General features: G+C 38.1%; 1 protein-coding gene across 1 annotated transcript; it reads left to right on the top strand.

Annotated features, from left to right (window-relative positions):
* The first annotated feature begins 755 nt into the window (after positions 1 to 755).
* Positions 756 to 19,920, top strand: Sem1 (SEM1 26S proteasome subunit). Its single transcript, XM_055612534.1, has 3 exons — positions 756 to 945; positions 17,072 to 17,165; positions 19,716 to 19,920. Exons 1-3 carry the CDS (start codon positions 870 to 872, stop codon positions 19,756 to 19,758), a joined length of 213 nt encoding a protein of 70 aa, XP_055468509.1. The 5' UTR covers positions 756 to 869; the 3' UTR covers positions 19,759 to 19,920.
* Positions 19,921 to 23,276: the final 3,356 nt, after the last annotated feature.

Genomic DNA, 23,276 nt, shown 5'->3' with positions numbered 1-23,276 from the left:
TGCATAACCTTAACTGTGGTGCTGCAAATAAATAAATTATACTACAGAGAACTTAGGTGAGTCACCTAAGACTCTTTTTAGACGCCATAGAACATAGACTTACAAGCTCTGCAAACATTACTATGTGCTTAATTTAGGCACCAACCCTTCCCACAGTTGTCATTGTCCAGTTTTTTTCCCATGTGCCACAACATTTAAAAGGAATCAAACGAAACCCAGATTATGCCCTTTGAAAAACAATAAAATGTTACATAGTTTTTTTATTCGTTTATTTTACACCAATCTGTCAACTAATTACGTAAACAAAAACAAACCAAAAAGACCCTATCTCACACAATTCTATAATCAAGAGACATAGCATAAAGGAAAAGTTGGAGGGCAGTCAGGATTGTCTAGCACATGAGTCTAGTGCTGCTTCTGGTCCTGAGTGTCCTGTGGTGTGGAGATACCTAACAGCACGCTCAAGGAATTGGATTGAGCAGTGGGATAATGTTAAATTAAGGGCCTGCCTCTTAGCGGATGTAAGTTACTTCATACTTCTAGATTTCTTTTCTCGATTATAAGCTAAGTAATGGTCTTGAGTGACTTTAAACACTGTAACGCGTTCACAGCCAGGCAACTACGTGAATAATAAAACGAATGAAGAAACTATAATACCAAGCACTCCACTGTTTGAAAGGAAGAGACCGGCTGCAGCCGCAGGAAGCGCTGGGCGGACCTCCGCTATCCCAGCATGCCTCGCGCTGCCCCGTAGCTCTTCCTGGCTAGTCTCTATGGTCGCGCCGGCGTTGGCAGTATCGGCGCCTGACGAGTACGGAGGCTCCTAACTTTGCGGCCGATCTGAGCGGTGTGGGCTTTGGCGGAGCGCCATGTCCGAGAAGAAACAGCCTGTCGACCTGGGTCTCCTGGAAGAGGACGACGAGTTCGAGGAGTTTCCCGCGGAAGGTAACCGCCGGGCCGCGCGCTGGGCCCCGGGCCTCAGGTGGGGCGGCGCCGGGCCTGCTCGCTGAGTCGGCGGGGTTGAGCTGCGCCCGGCGGCGCGGATCCCGGCGCGGCCTCCGGTTGTCCCGAGGCCCGAAGTCCCGGTAGCCGTAGCCTGACGGCGCGGGCCAGTGTTTGGTGCCGCAGCGCTGGGAGAACCGGGTGAAGCTGAGCCCCGCGCTGCAGCGAGGTTGTGGCCTTTTATCCCCGGCCCGGGTCTCATCGCATCTACACTCCCTTGTTTTGCTTCGGTTTCACAGCCTTCCCTCGGTATTAAAAGTTCTCCAGAATCCCACGGTTGCCCCTGGCACACTCCTAGGATGGCCTGAATGATCCCAGTGAAGTAGGGTCGCAGAGTCATGTGTGCTGCACTCATTACAGATTTTTGCCTTAACTTTTTTGTTTCTCTCTATTGACGGTCACTTGAATTAACACAAATCAGGCTTTATAAAACTCTCAAACGTCTGCATTCTAAATTAACTTAAGTACTAGGGATGCCTTAGTTTTCTCCTTGTAGGTAATAGAATATAATTGCTAATGTTGAAGAGGAAGCTATGATCTTGGACATGTAAGTGATTCGCTTGTGTTAGCACAAGCAGTTTCTACAACCATAGTAAGTAGATGTTGCTGTGTCTACCACGATCCACGTAAGGAAACTGAAGTTTGGAACAATCGAGAAACGGGCCCAGTGTCAACACTATAGAAACGATGAGACTGAAATAGGAATGCCTTAACTCATACCAAAGCCCTTAACTTTATCTGTTTACTCTGTTTGCTCCGTCTTTTTTTTTTTTTTCCCCCGCCAGGTTAGGTTTTCAGAATTGGTTACTTTTTTGCCTAATTGTTTTGAGTAGGATTCCTAAATATTTACCTTGTTTTTAAAAAGTGAGTTACTGTGGTGTTTCTGAAGGTAGTAGGAAGAGAACGGTGGTTAGTGGCGTGCACATATGTGGCATCAAGCAGTTATCACTTGACAAAAACTGTACTAAGTTGCTTCATGATCTCATTGTGCATGAAACCACATCACTGGAACATTTAGTCTGTTTATGTATGATGCAGTGTTTTCGTTTTAGTGAAAGAGGACATTAGTGTGCATATTACACAACCACATAAACCAATTTAGGGGACATTTCCTCCCAGTTAGGAGTGTATAATGTGTTATGGAATAGTTTACCTTTTGCTTTGGTAATGAATTTATCTGTTCAAGTCTGGTGTTCTGTTTTCGGGTTCATTAATAATCCTCTAACAGAGTTTTGTGGTAGAATTGAGTAAATGAGGACAGGGTCAGATTCTTACTCCACCTTCTTATTTCAGGTGGTCTTTCTTCCTTGTTACATACAAGCTACACTGGTAAGACACTTGATTTACATTATGTAGTCTTAACTTCCCATCCTGAAGTAATAGAGACTGGCATGTTAAAAAGTAAAACAAACTCTTGCCATTAAGTGGCCAACTCAGCTCTGAAAGGTCCTTCAGACCAATGCACCCATTCAAACTGTCCCTTCCCTTTGCCACAAGTATCCATTTTAAAATAACCAGATATTGAGAATTGACAAAAGGATTTAGAGCTGTGTACTTGATGATGTACTAGGTTCGGCACCTTTCATCAGCTTTTGTGTAGTGTAGTGTGTATCCTTCAGCGTCTGTATTTTGAACAGTAGTCTGTTTAGAGTGTTGACAGTTGTATTGTGTTTAAACATTTTGTTAAAGTTAAGGAAAAGCAAATATTCAGAAGACAAAAGGATGCACAAGAGACTTAATAATGTAAGTGCCCTGTCATTTATTGATCTTTCAAATTTGTTGTCTCTGTATAGAGTCTACTTCCTTGAGGAATCTTTATGTTTCACATGAGAAGGAACATTTGAAATGCAGTTGTTCTGCAAGTGCATGTTTCTTCTCCAGTTATCAGTTACATAGTCTTCCCTTTGTTTGAATGTGGGAGATTTTGCTCCATAGAAAGTTACCCCACTGGGTGAAGCTACTAAATGTTTACAAATTAAGACTTTTGATTCCACATTAAAAGAAAAATAAATCCTCAAGAAAATATCACTGAAGAACTTTTTGTTTGTTTGAGACTAAATATGCTCTCTCACATTTTTGCTGTTGTCAGAGTACAGATTCTCTGTTGCTGTTGAATGTGGTACACGGACCACCAGTTTGGCATTTGCATTGTTTGGTAGAATGCTAGAAACACCTCTTGGAATGATTCAATATTCGAGTTTTCTGATCAGTTATTAGTACTCTGATTTATATTCAAGTACTTTCCCTTTTAAAAACCTTTTGTTTCTTGTGATTACCCTTTATGAAAAATACATCATTGACAAACTCACTTATAGAATAAGTGAATCTGGAGTTATCTCTGCTATCTATAGGATGTCGTACTTCAAGAGCTTTGTTAGTCTGAGAGTGCTCCGTAGTGGGGCTGACCCCTCTGTGTTGTTTGTAGTGTAGAGCTTGTCATTGAATTGTTTTTATTGTTTGTTTGTTGGGAGTATTGTTGCTACAGCTCCTTCTAGATAAGAACCTGCTGGATGGGATTTCAATATAGTGATCTTAAAGACAAATTGTATTTTAAAAAGAAAACTTAAGTTAATGTTTGCATGGAGACCTTATTTGATCTGAATAGCTCTTCTTCAGTATGAAGTATAACATCTGGAATGAGTCTCTGATGGTACAAAGGAACAAATGTTCCATTTATGCCCCCAGTTCCCTAGTTTAGTCTGAATCTGTTACATTGGCAATTCTTATAATTATTCTAATTGATGGGTATGTACTGTAATGGTCATTAAGTAGGAACTGTTACAAAATCCTGTTTAGAATTTTGTGGAAGGCATTCTACACAATTTCTGATTCTTTATGCTTAGAGAGAATAGGATTTGTAAGGAAGCCATTCACACTCAAAGTTCTGGTATGACTGGTTTTAATATAGTTCTGGAGGCCTTCGGAAAGTTAGAGTTTTAGACCGAGTTAACAACTTAGTCTAGAGAACATTTTAAATTTTCCATCATGTAGTTAAGTTGGTGGTTACAGAGTAGGTTATAAAATTGAAGTTGTTCTATGATTGAAATTTCTAACTACTTTTTCCTTGTCAGACAGATATTGAAAGGATTTTAAAGTATTTAATTTTCTTTTCACTGACATTTAGAAGTGGATGATATAAATGTGGAAATAGTAGTAATTTAGATTCTTTTGTTTTTTGTTTTTTCTTTTTTTCCAGAGCTAAGGGGTTTTGGTTTATAGTTTCTTGCTTTTTCTAGAATATTTAAGTGAAATTGAGCAGCAGGATTTGCAAGAGTTCTGCTGTGTTTGCTCTCGTATCTCATGTCTACACTGAAAAATCGGGAGTCCACTACCACCCACCACTTCACCCCGTCCCATTAAATCCCAGCGTAAGCCCTTGACATGGTTGAGAATCGATTGAGTCAAGACAGTGGGCTGGTGATCCCTGAAGCTTCTGCTGAGTAACTAAGGCCCTCTCCCTGCCGCCTGTCAAAGTAGGGCATCTTTAGAGGTCTAAACATCTGGTGAGTTGAAGAGGTAAAAATGGCCAGAGTTTGTGAGTGGGAGCCAAGGAGTTTAAATGTATAGTTAGGGTTTATTGCTGTGAAGAGACAGCAGGACCATGGCAACTCTTATAAAAGAAAAATATTTAATTGGGGCTGCCTTACAGTTGAGATAATGGTTTAGTCCATTGTCAGTATGGCGGGAAGCATAATGGCGCGCAGGCAGACATGGTCCTGGAGAGGTAGCTGAGAGTGCTATATCTGGAGCCACTGTGGGCAGGAGGAGGGCACAGTGAGCCACTAGGCCAGGGTTGAGCTTCTGAGGCCTACCTACAGTGACACATTTCCTCCAACAAAGCCATACTTCCTAGTAAGTGTCACTCCCCATAGGCCCAGGGGGCATTTCATTCAAACCACCACATGTGTGCTATACTTAGATGTACATAAGAAAGCATTTTCATGAGAAGTGTACTAATAAAATATTAACATGAACGCTGGATACTAACTGTACTAAATAATTGTCAGAAGGATTATTTTAGATAAACACAGAAGGCAGACAGGACCATTGTTGACGACGTTCCATACTGTGCCGGTTGGTTTACCTAGTACCAAAGGGACTTTGCTGTTAATGATATTAAGTGTAATATAGTAGCCATATAAACAAGACCAGCCAACATTTTACATGATACTGCTATGAAATAGAAAATTTGTGTCATTCAGACTTTGAAAGAAGATACCAAGTCTACATGCAGGCAAAACACCAATGCACATGAAATGAAGATAGGTAGGTAGGTAGGTAGGTAGGTAGGTAGGTAGGTAAATATTACATTTAAAGAGGTAAGGTTTTGAATCACAGTTAATGGCTATTTGTGGGAGGTATGTTGAAACCATGTACATATTAATTCCAGTCCCCAAACCTAATGCATTTGTTTGCTTATTTCTCATATATTTACCTTACTGTGTTCAGGCAGACTCTTAAGTAAATGAATTATAATTTTATTACTTTTATTATTACCCTCTGATATGAATATGGAAAATTCCTTCAAGCTTTTTTTGGTGTGGCTTTTGACATGTCCTCATCATTCTCTCTGCATTTGCTGACATTAAGATGCTTAAAGCTAATCTTATATTTCCCTACTTTGGTTGGAGTGGAGAACAGGATCTTGATTCTAGTTATGCTCATTGCTTCTAGGGTGTTACTGCTTCCAGTGGAAAGAACTAAAGAACATGCATTTACATATATGTGTGTGTATGTGTAAAACCAGAAGTTCATATAGATCCTTCTACTTGGAGTTCAGAACCACAGATCCTTGTAGCTTTTTGCTTGTTTTCAACATTTATAACTCCCTTCTTTAGTAACTACTAGGCACCTGGCCACTATATCTTAAATGTATTGTCTATCTTAAATGTGTTCTCTATTTGTTTATTCTCTTTTTCTGCTGGCCTGTAAAACTCTGTAAACCTTATTTGGACTTAAGCATTCTATAAGCCGGAGCTCACTTGCTCTCCTTCTCACTCTAGAATGGATGCTTTATTCACTGTCTCCAGGCTGTGTCATACAAACTACACATGTCTTTTTAGAGAAATGTCCTTCATAAGCTTGGACACCAGGTACATTCTTAACTTAAAACATATATTTGCAAATTTCCTTTGAGAAGAGTTATGCTGATGGATATTTCCATTTACAATTCATGTTTTCTCTCCTAAGCTTAGTCTTTGCCAACCTATTTTGTGTCAGTCTCATTCTTTTTATTTTGCTTGTGTGTGTGGTGTGTACATGTTTATTTGTGCATATGTATATTGAAGCCCGAAGCTGATGCCAGAGCTGATCTTCTCCATCTTATTTTTGAAGCAAGTTCACTCAGTGAACCTGGAATTCACGAATTTGGCAAGAGTAGGTGGTGTAGGTGGTCAGCAAGCCCTCAGGATCTTCTCTTCTTCCCCAGTACTCCGGTTGTATGCCACCACACTCTGCTTTCAACATAGGTGCTGACGAGCCAAATTCAGGTCTGCATGGTTGTGCTGCAGGCATTTTTAGCCCACAGAGCTATCTCCTAGCACCTTCTTTTCTGTTGATTTGAGTGAGATTAACCATTATGCATTTCCTTGAATTGCTAACCTTTATCTTTAGTTTTATTGCCTATGATTTAGGGATAATTTTTTTTTTTTTTTTTTTTTTGAGTTGTGAAAGGTTTTTCTAATTATATTAGCCTGCTTGGGATACCAGAAGAAAATACTGTAGACTTGTATAATGGCTTAAATGACAAAATTTTATTTTCTGCTCAGTCTGGTAAGACAAGTGTTGACAGATTCACTCCTGGTAAAGAGGAAAGCTACCTTCTCTCTTGTACTCTGATATCATGAGGTCACCACATTCATGACATTAGTCTGACTTATCTCCCACCCCACATTAGTGTGTAATTCATAGAAAATTTAAAGACACAAGATGTATACCTATGTATAAGTAGCATACTTTGTATATACCTAGTATACACTGTTTAGAGATACATGAATAGCAGGATGAATAATCCCTATGGACATACTAAGTAAAAGTTGTAAACTAGAATGTTAAATAGTACAGACTTTGGAAACTGATTGAATCACGTACTTTAGTGCTCATGTAGCACAATGAGCAATTATGATTTTCTTAGTATTTAACATTACTACCTGCTTGTTAAGCTTTGCTCATTGAAAGCTGACTTATGAAAACATTAAAAGAGAAATAAAACTTGCAAAAATTATTTGATCTTCTTTTGAAGTGTTTAAATTTCACCAAATATCTTTATCCAATTTAGTAGCTGTGGTGTTGTCTTATTTTGGAAAAGGTTTTTTTACTTAAATTTCTTACCGCCCAAGTGCTTCTGTAGTTAACATGTAACAAGTGATTTATTCAATGGATATATAGTAATTATCTCCTGTAAATCTGGTACTGAGGTATACAAAGAGAAAATAACTTTCCATTGCCAGTCCTAAGTGCTTCACATAGTCTCTCTTACTGTTCGTAGCAACTCTGTGAGGTATGAACTTTTTACTTGGGACTTAGCAAATAAAGTAAAATAACCTGTGTCGTACTAGGTAGATACTGTTCTAAAACAAATTTCAACTCTATGCAGGATCTGGGTTTGAATGTAGTTAGGAACATAAATGCTAAGGAATAAGGACCAGAGACTTTGTTACCAAGTTAAGTGTTTTAGTTTGGGGAAATGCCTATCTGGAGAGAATCTCTAGGAAACCCCCCTTCCCCTCCAATCCATACACATACCCCTGGCTAAACATGACTTTGTCTACATTATCTCTTGGGTTTCTTGAGATTTGTTTCCTTCTGTAGGGGCGCGTGTGTGTGTGTGTTGGGATATTAGTAAAGTCTGACAACAGTTTAAAAAAAGGAAATTACTTCTGTTTATTAAAGATACAAGTTAGCATTGTTGAACAAATATTTTAAGAGATGGAAATGGGATGAACAGTTGGCTCATTGGCTAAGAGCACCTCTTGTAGAGGGCTGGGGTTCAATTCCCAGCACCCACATTGCAGCTCACAAACATCTGTAACTCTAGTCCCAGGGTATCTGACCCCTCTTATGACTTCCTTGGGTACCAGGCATGCACACTGTGCACATACATGCAGGCAGAGCATTCATACACATAATTAATTAGTCTTCTAAAACGAGATTGAAATGTAGAGAAGAGGCTTCCAAAAGAAGGGTAAGTAAGTGCTTGGTGGTGAAAATATGTCTATTTATTTTTTGTAGATGAGCTAGTACTGGTGGGGTGGGTAAAGATTTGCTTTGCAAGCATGAGTTGGAGTCAGAATGAAGGTGGAATGAGAGTCCACCAAGTTGTCTTCAGTTATCTTTTGGCCTCTGCAACACTGCATGCGCCACCCCTCCATCATTTTTTAAATTTTTTTAATGAACTAAGAAATAGTTAGAATCTGATCTTGGAAATCTTTGAAGTCATACTATTTTGGACTTAATTCTTAAGTAGATTTGAAGTGATTGTGAGGTAGTTTTATTGCTTTTTAAATTTTATTTGCTTATTTTGCTTTTGACAGTGAGGCATGTGAGTCTTGTATGGGCAGTAAGTAATATCCCTTTGGGAGATGTTAAACCAGCAGAATTAACTTGGAAAGGTAGAGAGCAAAATCAAGTAGACTAAGGAGTAAATTGTTGAAATGACTTGGATACAGAGACAGAGGCTCTGCAGTGGGTTATTAGGAATGAAGTGAGTATAATAACGCATGGATAACAGGAAGCCAACTATTAATTTTGGTCTGCCAGCTGTATATGTGGTACTAGAAATAAGAGATAAAGGGATTTGGTTTTATACTTTTATGTCCAGGAAAGAGATGATGGAGCTCAGTTTGGATAGCACTGAGTAATGAGAAGCAGGGTCAAAATTTGAGGTAAAAGTTTAAGTCATAAGGGTGTTTTGAAAATAATGATTTCTCCTGTCTGCAAGCATTGCAGAGAATCATTAATACAGTGTCAGGGGTTGGCTTTCTCACATTGAGTAGGTCTCAGGTAGGCCAGTCATTGGTTGGCCATACCCTCATCTCTGTTCTATCTTTATCCCTGCATATCTTATAGGCGGGGTATATTTTGGGTCAAAGGCTTTGTAGGTGGATTGGTGTTTCCCTCCCTCCACTGGAAATCCTATCTAGCTAGGAGGTGGCCACTTATAGAAGCCTAGCATAACTGCCCTAAGAGTCTCCACCCAGCAGCAGATTGAAACAGATGCAGAGACCTACAGCCAGATATTAGGCAGAGCTCAGAGAGTCTTGTGGAAGAGTGGGGGCAAGGATAGAAGGACTAGGAGGGGACAAGAACCCCACAAGAAGACCAACTGAGTCTAATCTAGGCCCATGGGTTCTGACAGCATGAGGCATCAACCAAAGAGCACTAATGGTCTGGACCTAGGCCCCTAACATATCTGTAACTGATGGGCAGCTTGATCTTCTATGTCTCCCCACCACCACCCAGCAGTGGTTCTGTGCTAGGGGTTAGTGTCTTGTCTACTAAATAGACGTCAGATCTGTAGAATATAATAGAGATGTGTTTGCATTGGGATAACCTACAGAAACCAAAGTTCTGAAAATAATCTATTCTGTTTTTGTAATAAAGGAGGAATACCTGTAAGTTGATGAGAGTAGGTACAACTCCATCTCACATTTGTGTCCTAGTCCTGTTTGTAGTTGTTATGTTTTCTTTCAGGTCACTTGATAATAAGTGTGTGATTTGATGATTTTCATCATGTAATGCTCTGCATATGCTTGTGTATTTTCTGTTTGATAAAATTCAGTTTCATTTATTTAAAAAGTATTTTTAGTGTTTTCTTTGAGAATTTCATTGCATTCCTCTCTACCAATTTTGTGCGCTCACCTGCTACTCCCCACCCCCTCCCACCAGTAACCTGAAGAGTTTAATTTTTGCTACCCAAATACATACTCAGGGAGTGGAGCCTTCCATCGAGTATAGTGCACCAACCAGGAGCCACACCCTTAAAGAAAACTGACTCTCCTTCCAGAAGCCATCAGCTGTCTATAGTTCCTCAGATAGGGGTGAGAGATCAAGAACCCCCTTCGTGCTGGAATACTGACTGGTTTGATCTTGTACAGGTCTTGTGCATGCATCCTCAGGTGCTGTGAGTTCGTGAGAGCAGCAGTCCTGTGATAGCCCAAAGATACTGTTTCCCTTCAGTCCTCCAAACCTCTGGCTTTTAGTCTTTCTGCCCCACTCTGTCCATTATGGTCCCTGAGCCTTGGAGAAGGAGGTTTTATTTGTAACTAAGTGCTCCATAGATACTTGCTCTCTGAACGTTGACCAGTTTAAGTTAAACCACCACCGACTACGTAAAGAAACTTCACTGATAAGGTCTAAGGGTTACACAACTGTGTGGCTAGAGAGACATGAGCTTAGAGAGCAATTTGACACTGGGTCCATTTAGCAGAATAATAATAGTAGGTTCACCCTTGACTCTGATAGAAAACATTTATAAACCATTAAAATGCTACGTAAATTTTTTGCTTTTCTCCAAGGGGGCATACTCAAACCTTTAAGGAATTTGGGAGCATATGTTAGAAGATGAGAATATTAAAAACATTTTATAAGAAAAAGCCTTTTTGACATCTAAATGTCCATGTAATAGATGAGACATGCCGTAGTCTCAGTTCTTTAAATTTAAAGGTAGTCACAAATATAATTTTTGGTTGGTAAATGAGAAGACAGTCTTTAATGTAAAATTACTAGAAATTTATTTTCAGTTCTTCTAAAAACATGGTACTCTCTTTTTAAAACAGTACACACACATCTGGAGGCAAACAAATTGAAATAAATTATTTAATTGATCATTGTATCTGGCAATACATTTAATGTTGAAGTTAAAATGTACATTTATATAGTAAAGGAAACATTAGATGTTAATAAGACATCACTGAAGGCTTTAAAAATAAAATTTCTTTTCAATGTTGTGTTCTAATTGAATATTAAAATACAATTGAAATATCTGTTGCAAAAGATAGCGTGTTATGCATTCGGAAGTGGCATGAATTTGTAACTTAGCTATATCTTTTGTATTCAGTATAGAGTATTTATATGTATTAGAAATACTGTTTGGTGCCATTAAACTCTATTAAGCCTTTAACAGAATAAGGTGAGTACATAATTCTATTTACTAAGCAAAACGTTAGTTCCCCTGTAAAATAGACGTCATAGTCTGATTTGCCAGTATGACTAATTTTCCTAATGCAGTTATGAAATCATTAAAAATTCTTAATAGTTATAGCTAAAAACAAAAGTGTTTCTTGGGTTTGTGAAGCCTGATGATGATGTCCAGAGTCTGCATGCACACTGTGGCCAGTACCTTCATGCGCACACACACAATGAATGAATGAATGAATGAATGAATGAATGAATGAATGAATGAATGAATGAATGAACAAACGAACGTAGATAAGACATTTATTTATCGGGACACACACAGTAAATAAATCAGTAAATAAATAAATGTAGGTAAGACATTTCTCAGGTTCTTTATATGTAGTAATTGGAAGGAATAATATCTAAATCAACTTTAGTGCAACTTACTCCTAGGACAAGGTATTAAATTTTAAAAGTATATTCACAGTTGTAAGACTAATGAAGAATTTGATCCAGCATTTCGTCTTTGTAGTCAACAGTACACTTAGAAATACCATATAAGAATACCAGGGACTGAGCTGCCAAGGAAGCTAGCTCAGAGAGTGAAGGTACTTGCTTCTAAGCCCTACAACCTGCTTAGGGCTTAGGTTGTAGGACCCACATGGTAGGAGAGAACCAACTCCCATGGGTAGTCTTCTGACCTCCGCATGCACACCATGCATGCTTACCACATACATAGACATACTCACATACAGTACAGTTTTAAAATTACCAAGAAAATAGAGCTATTTCCGTTCATCCTCAAAGCCTGGCCTGTGGTGGTTATTGTTTTCCTTGCTTTGTGAGACATTTTATTTTTCAAAGAACTTTATTTCTGCCCCTCTTTCCTTTCATAGCATGAGATGGCTGTTTAAAGGAGGGAGAGATGCTTCATTCTTACTCCAGGTGCTCGTCTGTATTTAGTGTGAAACATTAGAAATCACACCATCTCAAGGAAACTAAGACTTAGATGAAGAATTTTGACTTTCAGATTAAGACTTCACACTTCATAAAACAAATCACCAACTCAGTTACATTTCTTGTTGGCGATTCTCTGAAGCATTTGGTTACAAATTAACAAGTTTTTTCCCCCTCTCACAAAGTTAAAAGAAAAGCCATCATGGAAACATTTGAATGACATCTAGTAATAACAATATTGAAACCAACATTTGAATCAAATAATAATTTGGATTAAAAGTTTCTGGAACCCTATAATTTTAGTGTTTCTAAAAAGGCAATTGCTTTAGAAGACAATTAAGGTTCTGCAGTGCTTTTGAGAGACTTCATAAGCTTTATCAAAAAGTACTATGTTTTTATTATTTTATATTTTTAACTTACATCTTTCCACACATGCTCATTTTCTTTTTAGGTACCAGTGTAAATGGAAACTGCTTACTTAATAGGAAATTATTTAGTTGGCAGTGTTTCCGGCTGACTATGTAGGCTTGATGTTTAAGTGCCTTATATATTCTTCCCTTGTAGTTTTACTGACATGTCACCCCCCCTTTTCTCAAAAACATAGTGTAAAGTCTTTACTCAGATTATTGTTTGGCCAATTTTGTTTTTAAACTTTAAACTCCCTTAGGTATGATTATAAAAATTCCTAAAAGTATCTCAACAGCTATTTGACATTTCCTGTTTCTGTGTTCTAGCCAAACAGCATATTTACAACCAGAGTTTTAAGACTGGAGGGGTAGGGGATTAATTTTAAAAAGTTAGTATCTTTGTGAGGCAGTCTTTTCTTCATCTGGTTTTGATTGTGGTAATGGTGATTATTCTCAAACCAAAAAGGGTAATGTAGAGTGATCTTTTAAGACCCTTTCTAGTTCCAAGTATCAGTAATTTTTAAATAGTCATGTTTTGACCATTTTATAAAGACTTCAAGTACAAAGCCTAAATTTGTTATAAGGCAGTTTAATAAAGTAGTTTCCTTTGAATTTTAGTAAGGAAGTGTTCAGTATTACCATTTCGGGGGGGGGGCTAGTTATATTACTAAATGGCCATAGAACATAGTACAGTAAGACTACAGGTAGTATGGAAGAGTGAGAGGAATATTATCAACCAATGCTCATTCTCTGTAAAGGATAATAAAGTCACTTCTGTTACCTAGATTTTTGTAAACAAAACGGGATTATTTGAAGGCTTTGTTCAATTTATTTTAAATAATTTATTTTAATTTTATTTTATGTGCATTAGTGTGAAGGTGTCAGATCCCTTGAATTGGAGTTACAGACAGTTGTGAGCTGCCATGTGGGTGCTGGGAATTGAACCTGGGTCCTTTGGAAGAGCAAACAGTGCTCTTAACCACTGAGCCATCTCTCCAGCCCCGGCTTTGTTCAATTTTAACTAAAAAATTAAAACCATCATATTGATCATTGGTATTTTACGGATATAAAGAAACATCTACTGTCTGAAACCAAGCTTTTTAAAACAGTTTTTTAATTAAATTTTTATTTTTTTATCTTAATTACAGTTTATTTACTTTGTATCCCAGCTGTAGCTCCCTCCTTCATTCCCTTCCAATCCCACCCTCCCTCCCTCATCACCTCCTTGCCTCTCTCTAAGTCTACTCACAGGGGAGGTCCTCCTCCCCTTCCATCTGACTCTAACAGTGTCCTTCACTGTGGCCTAGCAAGGCTGCTTCTCCCTGGGGGGGGGAGGGGGGGAGGAGGAGAGGTCAAAGAGCCCGCCACTGAGCTCATGTCAGAGACAGTCCCACTTGGATACTGAGCTGCTATGGGCTACGTCTAAGCAGGGGTTCTAGGTTATATCCATGTATGGTCCTTGGTTGGACAATCAGTCTCAGAAAAGACCCCTTTGCCTAGATATATTTGGTCCTTTTGGAGCTCCTATCCTCTCCAGGTTTTAGTTTAGTTTTGTTTTTTTTTTTTTTAATTTATGTATATATGCCTATGTGAATGTATGTCACATGCATGCCAAATGCATGCAGGTGCACACAGAAGGTCAGAAGAGGGTGTCAGACTCCCTGGAGATGGAATTAAAGGTGGTTGTGAGCTATGGGTGCCGGGAGCCAAACTTGAGTCTTCTGAAAGAACTATAAGCACTTAAATGCTGAGCCACGTACGTCTCCAGCTTTGAAGCTCCTGTTGTGTTTAAAGTTTGATCCTAGCATCTATTGACCCTTTTGTGTAATAGTTCCCTCACAGAATTCATATAATAGTTCTCTCAGTGTTATTAACAGTAAAAGGCACAGTGAGAGTCCATGAGGGAAATAATCTGAGCCAAATTGACATAGATGCATTAGGTGTAAGGAAGAGATGAGTAACTTAAGATATTTAGCAATTAAAATTGAAAAACTTGTGAATGTGGTAGTTGAAAGAGGAAGAGTAACTAAAATGTCTTCCAAGTTTCTGTTCTTTTCTGGCTTGTCAAACAAGATAAATGGAAGTAATTTTCTTTTCCTGTTCTTAATTCAGAAAAATTTAAGTATGTAACTGGAATAAAATACCCTTATGAGCCACTGTTGAATAGTTTTGAGTCAACTATATATGTACATAAAAAAGCGTAAATCACGCTTTTAAAGTTTATTTTTCTTCTGAAGTTTGTGTTAGTTTCTCTACACTTACACAGATTTAGGGAGATGTCAGCCCATCGATGCAGGGAAAGCATGGTGGCCCCTGGTGTGTGAGGTAGGCACTGTTCCATGATTTTACTGGACTACCTTCCAAAGCTGACGCCTAGTGAAGTACTTCCACCAGCCAGGCCTTCCTACTCGAAGTTCTACAGCCTTCAGAATAGTGCCACAAGCTATTGACATTTAAACATGACATTTAAACATGCAATAATTCAGATCCAAGCCATAAGATTGAAATCTTCATAGCTGTTTTTCTTTTCTTTTTCTCCTTTTATTGAAAATAGTTTGTTTTTTTTTTTTTTTTTTTTACTTAATATATCTTGATTATGTTTTCCCTCCAGTCCCTCCTTCCTTCCCCTCCCATCTGAAGCCATTCCCTTTCTGTCTCTCATTATAAAACAAGCAAGCTTGTAAGGGATAATACTAAGATAAAATAAGGTCAAACAAAAACTAACCCTCAGAATTGGACAAAAGAAACAGGAAAAAAGCCCAAGAGAAGGCACAAAAACAGAGACCCATTCGTTCACATACTCAGGATTACCATAAGAAAACTAAACTGGAATCCATAATATATGCTCAAAGTACCTGGTGCAGATCTGTGTAGGCCCTGCCCTATACATGCTGTGTTTCTAATAGCTTACTAATAAGAGGAAAGTCATGATTAGGATGAAGGGTAGGGTATACATACATATATAGAGAGAGAAAGAGAGAGTTAGATCTTATTCTTGTGGTTTGATATTTTGTACGTGTTTTCATAACCTCGTTCATATGCTAAGTGCTATTTGTTATTTAGAATTACAGAGACAAATATGGTAGATGTTATTCCTAAGGAGTTGTTAACATTGTGATAATCAAAATTTCTACAGGGCAGTATTCGCCAAAGTTGTTTTTTTCTCCCCTCCCCTCCCCTCCCCTCCCCTCCCCTCCGTTTTCTTTTCTTTTCTTTCGCTTCTCTTCTCTTTTCTTCTTTTCTTTTTTGGTTTTTCGAGACAGGATTTCTCTGTATAGCCTTGGCTGTCCACTGCCCTGGACTCTCTTTCTAGACCAAGCTGTCCTCGAACTCACAGGCATCTGCCTCCCTCTTCCTCTTCAAGTGCTGGGATTACAGGTGTGAGCCACCGTGTCTGCCTTGCTGATTGGTTTTTTGACAACTTGATACAAACTGGGGCCATCTGGGAAGAGGGAACCTCAACTGGGAAAATGTTCCTACCATATTGCCATGTATGCAGACCTCTGTGTCATTTCCTTGATTAATGGTTGATGTAGGAGGGCTCTGTTCACTGTGGGTGGTGCCACTCCTGGGCCCTGAATTGTTAACTTAGTTGAAGAGGCCAGAAAGTTTCACCTTCTCATTTGTTTATAGATTCAGAATTAACTTTACCCAGGTCCACAGAGGAGATGAATATTTATTACTGCTTACATTAAGAAACACATTAAGAAGTATGTTGTTCTAGCGTAATGGTGATGTTGTTTGTTAACTTAGATAATGAGTAAGCAACCTGTCCTGTTATCCACCCATTTTTCATTCTATAATTTTAATACTGGTTAGTGATCTTTTGCAAAACTTCATCACAACTTAGTAAAAGATCACTGTATTATCTTTTTCTGTCAAGTATTTGTTATAGACTGTCATGGTTTTGTTGTTGTTTTTCCTAATTCAATATGTTATGCCCTTAAGGAAGTTTCTGTGAGCTTTGACATGCTTTCTGGCATTAAAAAGAAATCTCTTAACTTGCCTAGTGGTATGTCTGTCGGGATTATAGCAGTTGTGTAAACCTAAGCGTGAGTTTGGGGACATATACATCTGTTTCTGGGATAGTTTGGTGTCATTAAAAAGAAAAGGATTAAAGTGGTATCTCCTTGGAGACTAAATTTTCTGAAGTAAAAGGAACAAGTGAAAAAGGTAGTGTGAATGTTTTAGGCTTTTATTTTTAATATTTTTTGAGATTATAATATTATTTTCCTTTTCTCTTTCCCCACTCTAATCTTCCCCTCCCCAGCTCTCCTTCAAATTCATGGCCTTTTTCTCTGGTGGTGGTGGTGTGTGTATGTGTGTGTTCCTAATACATGAATACAATGCACACAATCTGTATAGTGTCACACACACATATGTTTTCAGAGCCATTTGGTATTGGGTAACTGGTAGGAACCAGCTGCTGTATGCTTCCCCTGGGAACACTATCTCTCCAGCTCTCACTAGGTATATTGTTATCTGTTTTATTTTTGAATTGTTGGGATACTTAATGGCAAATTCTCTGAAGTTTTTATGTTTGTGGAAAAAAACATGAAAAATACTTAGACATATGTTTCCATTTTTAGACTGGGCTGGCTTAGATGAAGATGAAGATGCACACGTCTGGGAAGATAATTGGGATGATGACAATGTAGAAGATGACTTCTCCAATCAGTTACGGTAGGTTTTCAGCCAGATTTTTTATAGCTCAGTATTAATTTTAAACATGGAATATCTAGCGTCCATAGGTAGTTATCCTCTTAAAACTTTAGAGATGATTCTTTCATTATGTAAAATAAGACACATTCCCTTCACCCTTTGGATTTCTAAGCAAGAATATTTGTTCCTTTTAATAAGGTAGTTAAATAGAAGCTTGTTTATTATTTTTCATTAACTTGATCCTGTCAACATTTATTTTCAACCAGTATTGTCTAACTGGGCAGAAATTAGAATCAGAACTAATTGGGTTACTCAATTACTGATCCTCAGAATTGGAGATTGGAGTTATAGTAGTCCATTTATTGTATTTACATACAAATTCACCCGAATTGCTAGACATTTCATGTAGATACTATTATAAAAGATATGCTCTGTGGATCTAGCTTCTTCAGATATGCTCTGTGGATCTAGCTTCTTCCACTTAGCATAATCTCTCCCAGATTCAGAAATACGGTAACATATGTCAGTGCATTATAACTCAGTAATGTACAAAATGCCATATTTTATGTGTTTTCCAGTTTGGGGACATTTAAACTTTTTATATGCTGTGTATAATGTGCTGTTATTAACACATATGTTCCTTAGATTTTTTTCACCAAACCTGCATTATTTAGGGTTCTTAAACACCTTTACCTCCCTTCAACACCCCTCTCCCCATCCCATCCTCTACTTTAGAAGGTTAGTAGAGAAAAGGGCCATAGACCTCTTTTATCTACTTCCTGCTGGTTAGGGTTGATGGATCTTTAGGGAATTACCAAACTCAGTTGTCAGGAATGAGCAGTCCAGTGCAAAGGCCAACACCAAGCAGCAACAGGAATCAGCACAAGTCAGCGGCAGCTAAAGAGCTCATTTGGATTGCCTAGAGAAGTTCTCTGGAAAGTTTCTTTCTGGGAAGTCAGGTGTCAGAACACGAAGTTGTCAATCCAAAAAATCGATCTCACTGTTGGCGGTGGGCCCTAAATAGCTCCTCTTCTCAGAGTCTACCCAGGGATGTTCTCAGCTGGCCAAAGTTAGGCCCCTCACATGAGAGAGCTCACAGCAAAACTTCAGGTGCCCAGCTTGCAGGAAAACATCACATGATAAAACTGAGTCTTCATAGAAACCACAAACTTCCATTTTACAATATGTGCATGTATTTGAGCACCTATCTTTAGGGTTTGGGGACTATGAAATGACATTTCTGGGTTGTATGGTAATTCTCTGTCTTAACTTCTTGAAGAACTGTCAGACTTGTCTATAATCACTGAAAAGTTTTCCCAGTAGCAATGATAAAACATTCGTTTATTTTTTTTTAATGTAACCATCTTGTAAGTGATGACTACGAAGCAGTTTCTCTTTGTAATTTCAGTTTTAATTTCCCTATTAACTAATGTTTTTGTGTGCTTCTTGACATTTGAGTGGAGGGAGAGTCTGTTTAAGCTTATTCCCGTTTTTAAAATTGGACTTTTGTTGAATTGTGAGACTTCTTTGCATATTCTTGGTATTAAAACCTTGTCAGATATTCTGTTAGGTTGTCTCCTTTACTTTGTTATTTCATTTACAAAATTTTAAATTTTGGTTGAATTTATTTTTTGTTTTGTTACTTTATACTTTTGGTATCAGATTTAGGAACTCATTACCAAATTCAAGATAATGAAATTATCCCTGTGTCTTTCTGGATAAATTTGAATGAATTTTGGCATATGATTGTGTAACTTACTTTTACATGTGAACATCCCAACACCATTTGTTAAAGAAGAACTACTTTCTTTCTTGTATATAGCAGCTATGCTTGAGATGATTATACAATTGGTAAAATATTGATATTTATCTGAACTTTGCAAATCTCAAAATTTTGTTGGTGTCTAAAAATACATATGAATAGTAATGTGTCCACTGATTTTAGCCTTTCTCTCTGCCCAAAAAGCCAAACCAACAAAAACTTAACATTTAGGGGTGGAGAAGATGGTTTACTGGTTTGCACACTTGCTGCTCTTGAGGAGGACCCAGATTCAGTTTCTGCCACCCGCATGGTGGCTCCCAGCCATTTATAATTCCATTCCCGGGGTATGGAGCACCCTCTTCTGACTTCTGTGAGCAGTAGGCATGTAAGGAGTGCACAGACACGCATCCAGGCAGCTTCATACACATCAAATCGAGAAGTCTGAAAGAATATTTAAATTACATTTTAATATACATTAAAATAGGACTTTAGGATAATATTTTCAAGGGTTTTAGAGGATACTAGATAGTTCCTCATTACTTATTCTGTAAGTAGGTTCATATATGAGAAAATTAATGCATATAAAATGTAATCAGAGGATAAGCAGGTTTTTTATTTTTATATTGACTGATACCCAATTTCCTTCTTATGGTTTTATTTTAGGAAATAAAATAAAGCTGTTTTGCAATGTTTTAAGCTAGTGATCCAAGCTTAACTTACTTAATCTATTATATCTTAAAAATAACTGTTTGTTTTCTTTTTTTGATTTGTCAGGAAGAATACTAATACTGTCCTTTGTATTGTTTCAGTGCTGAGCTAGAAAAGCATGGTTACAAGATGGAGACTTCATAGCATCCAGAAATGTTGCAAGAACCTTAAACATGGACTGTGTGCTAAATTCTAGGACAGAGAAACCCGGATGAGATACTTTAAAGAATATGTTTATTTCATTATCTGGTTGGATTTATTTTTGTTTTTATAACAAAAAATAAGTAAATAAATGTTTTGAGCTAATCTTTTTGGTTCAGATGTCTTGATCCTTTGCCTCTATTCTGTAATTTTATATTCATGATTTTCAAGAAACATACTGTCAAAGTCCACATCAAAAGTTTTTTTAATATTAATCAATTAGAAGTTGGGATTCATCAGATTTCCAGGTCCCGTTTTCTAAGATGTGTCTTTTATATCACATTAAACTTTAATATCGTCTGTGTTTTGATATTGTAGGCAACATTTACTGAAATTAAAAGGGGGGCCCTTCAAAACCCGTGTTTTTAAAGTATTAATTTTAAATCTCTGTAACTCACATAGTTCTTGAACCATTAATAATGTTCTTACTGTTTGGTAGAGTCCATTGGCTCTTTGGTCACACTTCTAAGAATCGTATCTCCATTAAAATTGGGGAAATTGGGCCCAGGATACTTTAGCAACATGTGTGTATTCCCAGCTACTGCAAACATTCATTCCACAGAACACAGTTTCTGGAAGTTATTACTGTTGCCATTCCTACTGCTTGAGTGGGAGATTTAATCTAGTGCATAAAGGACTCTTTGATGCTAATATATAAGGCATTTTTAGAAATATTTATGAACCTAAATGCATTACTTATTAAGATAGAATATTATTATCCATACTAACCAAGTTGAAAGGGGAAAAAGTCCTGCCCTTTAGGCAGAGTTGATAGTTTGTACCACTTTGAACCTACCTATCTGTGACACTGAGGAATGGTCTTGAATATTTTTAGCTATGCAATGTCACCTATCTACCACTCAACCTTAGCTTTCATCTATATTCTATTCCTGAGTAATTTTAAGTATAAGTTTTAGCTAGCATAAGTGAGTAAACAGACACTAAAATAGTTGGTGACCTGAAATACAAAGCTATACCTTAAAATAATTGTGGACATAAAGGTGTGTTTTCTTGACTACCTAATAGAACTGATAAATAATGGAATGGAATAAAGAACAAAAAAGAATTTAGACAGAATAAATACCCTGTGCATGTAGCTGATGTTTTTGCAAAAGTAGTGCCACATCTTCCAGTAGGCGTGTCTTGACTGGCTGTCACTTCAGTACTGCTCAGGTAGCACACACCATTCCTCCCCAGCGGCTCCTGTATGGCAAGCCAGCCCGCAGGATGAATGCTTCCAGCTGAGTCCCAGCCTCCTTTCTCTATGAACAGTAGCCAAAGCATGCAGGGTTTTCTGCAATAGAGACCCACTGTCTGGGTCCATGATGCAATCAACCACTAGCAATAGCCTTGGCAATTTATGGATACTCAGGCCTTTCTGTGACAATAACTCATAGAGATGTGTCCACTCCTAACACTCTGATTTTCTTCCAGCAACCCCTACAGCTCCAGGGAATATCCTTTCCACTTACAGTGCCTTTGTTCAGACTCTTTAGTTGCTGTTTTTACTGACCTTCCAAGTGCTTTTCCAAATTTCTAAGATGCTCAAGGTTTAGCATCATATAATGAAGTTTTTTTACAGAGCCCACTGATACCATGCTGAGGAGATAGCTATCCTGGGATTCTTCCTAGGATGCCCTATTCTTGGGTGTCTTGAGCTTGCTTGTGTATCACCAGAAACATGCAACATACAGAATGGGGAAAGACAGCCATAGGGATTTTCTTTATGGATTCTCCACTCTCAAGCAGATCAGCTTTAGTTTCGTGTCTAAGCATCCATTTCAGGGGCCATGCAGCCTACTTCCTCTAACTCACCTGTGCATTTTTTTTTTTAATGATATTTCTTGGTTTGTACTGTATTCAAAAGTGAGACCATATGCTTTTACTCTGCCTCTCCCAAGAGGAGCAATATATCGTTCCCTTTAGGCTAGTGGTTCTTAACCTGTGGGTCAAGACCCCTTTGGTGGTCACCTAAGACTACTGGAAAACACTGATGTTTTTATTATAATTCATAACAGTAGCAATTATTACAGTTATGAAGTGACAATGAAAATAATTTTGTGGTTGGGTGTGTCGCCACAACCTGAGAAGCTGTATTAAAGGATCTCAGCATTGGGAAGGTTGAGAAACACTGCTTTAGGCAGAAAGCTGTCAGTCTGTAGCACTCCCAGTCCATTGGCATGTGACACTAGGAATTGGTTTTGTGTTTCCTAGCTACTTAATTTCTGGTCTTGAACTCTCACCTCTAAATCCTAGCTTGCATCTAGTCTGCCTTGAGTGTATTCCTTTCTGTATCCAAGTATTTTCTATTCTCATCCTGTGTCCATTGCTTTTAAAAAAGTATATATGTAAGATTGCAGATCTGTTTCCAGTTATGACCTGTCCCTAAAACTCTAAACTCATATCCATCTGCTAATTTGATTGTTCTTTCATTGACAAATGAGCATCTTCAAATTCACTGGTTCAAAGTGGAAAAACAGGAACCTTGATTATCCTTCTCAAACCTGGTATTTGGCCCAGTCTTGCCTGTCTCACCTTTTCTACCCAGTCATCGAAGGTCAAATTGTAAGAGCTGCCTTATCTTCTGTTTTCTGAAGTAAGCTGCCTATTGGCAAGGTCAGTCACCTCTTCCTTCATGACAGGGATACCGGTCTATCTATTTAGCCTCCAGTTTATTGCTCTCCTGCTTTCCTCAGGAATTTATTTCCCTCTCTTCTGGCAATTCTTTCTCAGGCAGTAAGGAAAACACATAGCACTTCGAGGTAGGGTGAGCTCTTCATAATCTTCAGCCGGCCCTGAAGATTTTCTCCCTTAGAAATGATTCAGTAGGGGGTAGGTAAATTTGAAGAATTTTGAGCCAGAGAAACTGAAAAGGCTATCATGCTCTGAGAAAAAGGAAACCTGCCTCATGCAATAGCCTTGGCAAATTAGATGTTGAAATTTAGTTGCCCTTTTCCATAACACCCCACTCCCACCCTGTAAGGTTTTGTACATCCTCAGTCTTGGCTAATCATCCCCATCTACTCCAACATCCCTCTGCCCCATCCCCTCTTAGGCACTTTAGGTCCTGGTATTGCCATCTTGGTTTTTCATGTCACATGTGTTTGCTGTTTCCTTTTACAATATATATATATATACTTGAGTTGCAATATCATGGGTTTCCATATGGCTTTTCATGCTTCATTTGACAGTGGAAGCAAGGTAAGGACTGCCAAGGAGTCTTGAATCTTCCCTTCATAAGGATGATAGGGAGAGCCAGTCGAAGCATTCTGTCAGTACACAGAACTTTAAAAATGCCAGATTCTCTGCCAGGCATGATGGGCTGTTCCTTTTATTCCACCCAAATTCCAGGTTATCTACCAGAGCCAGCACATCTCCATTGATAGTGTAACTGTACCTTTTTTTTTTCTTAGTGTTTTTGTTTATAGTATTTACCAGTGGTCTCCTTAGAGGAATTTTAA

Source organism: Psammomys obesus, unplaced genomic scaffold (assembly GCF_907164565.1).
Source record: "Psammomys obesus unplaced genomic scaffold, mPsaObe1.curated_primary_1811, whole genome shotgun sequence".
Classification (NCBI taxonomy): domain Eukaryota; kingdom Metazoa; phylum Chordata; class Mammalia; order Rodentia; family Muridae; genus Psammomys; species Psammomys obesus.
Note: the sequence above shows the minus strand (reverse complement) of the source record. Positions and strands in the feature narration are given on the sequence as shown.

Bases quoted from the DNA above. Each gene is read 5' to 3' on its own strand.
- Sem1 (XM_055612534.1), top strand. From the start codon at position 870: ATGTCCGAGAAGAAACAGCCTGTCGACCTGGGTCTCCTGGAAGAGGAC. The intron at 946-17,071 runs GTAACCGCCGGG...TTCCATTTTTAG, and splicing joins CGAGGAGTTTCCCGCGGAAG to ACTGGGCTGGCTTAGATGAA. The intron at 17,166-19,715 runs GTAGGTTTTCAG...GTATTGTTTCAG, and splicing joins GACTTCTCCAATCAGTTACG to TGCTGAGCTAGAAAAGCATG.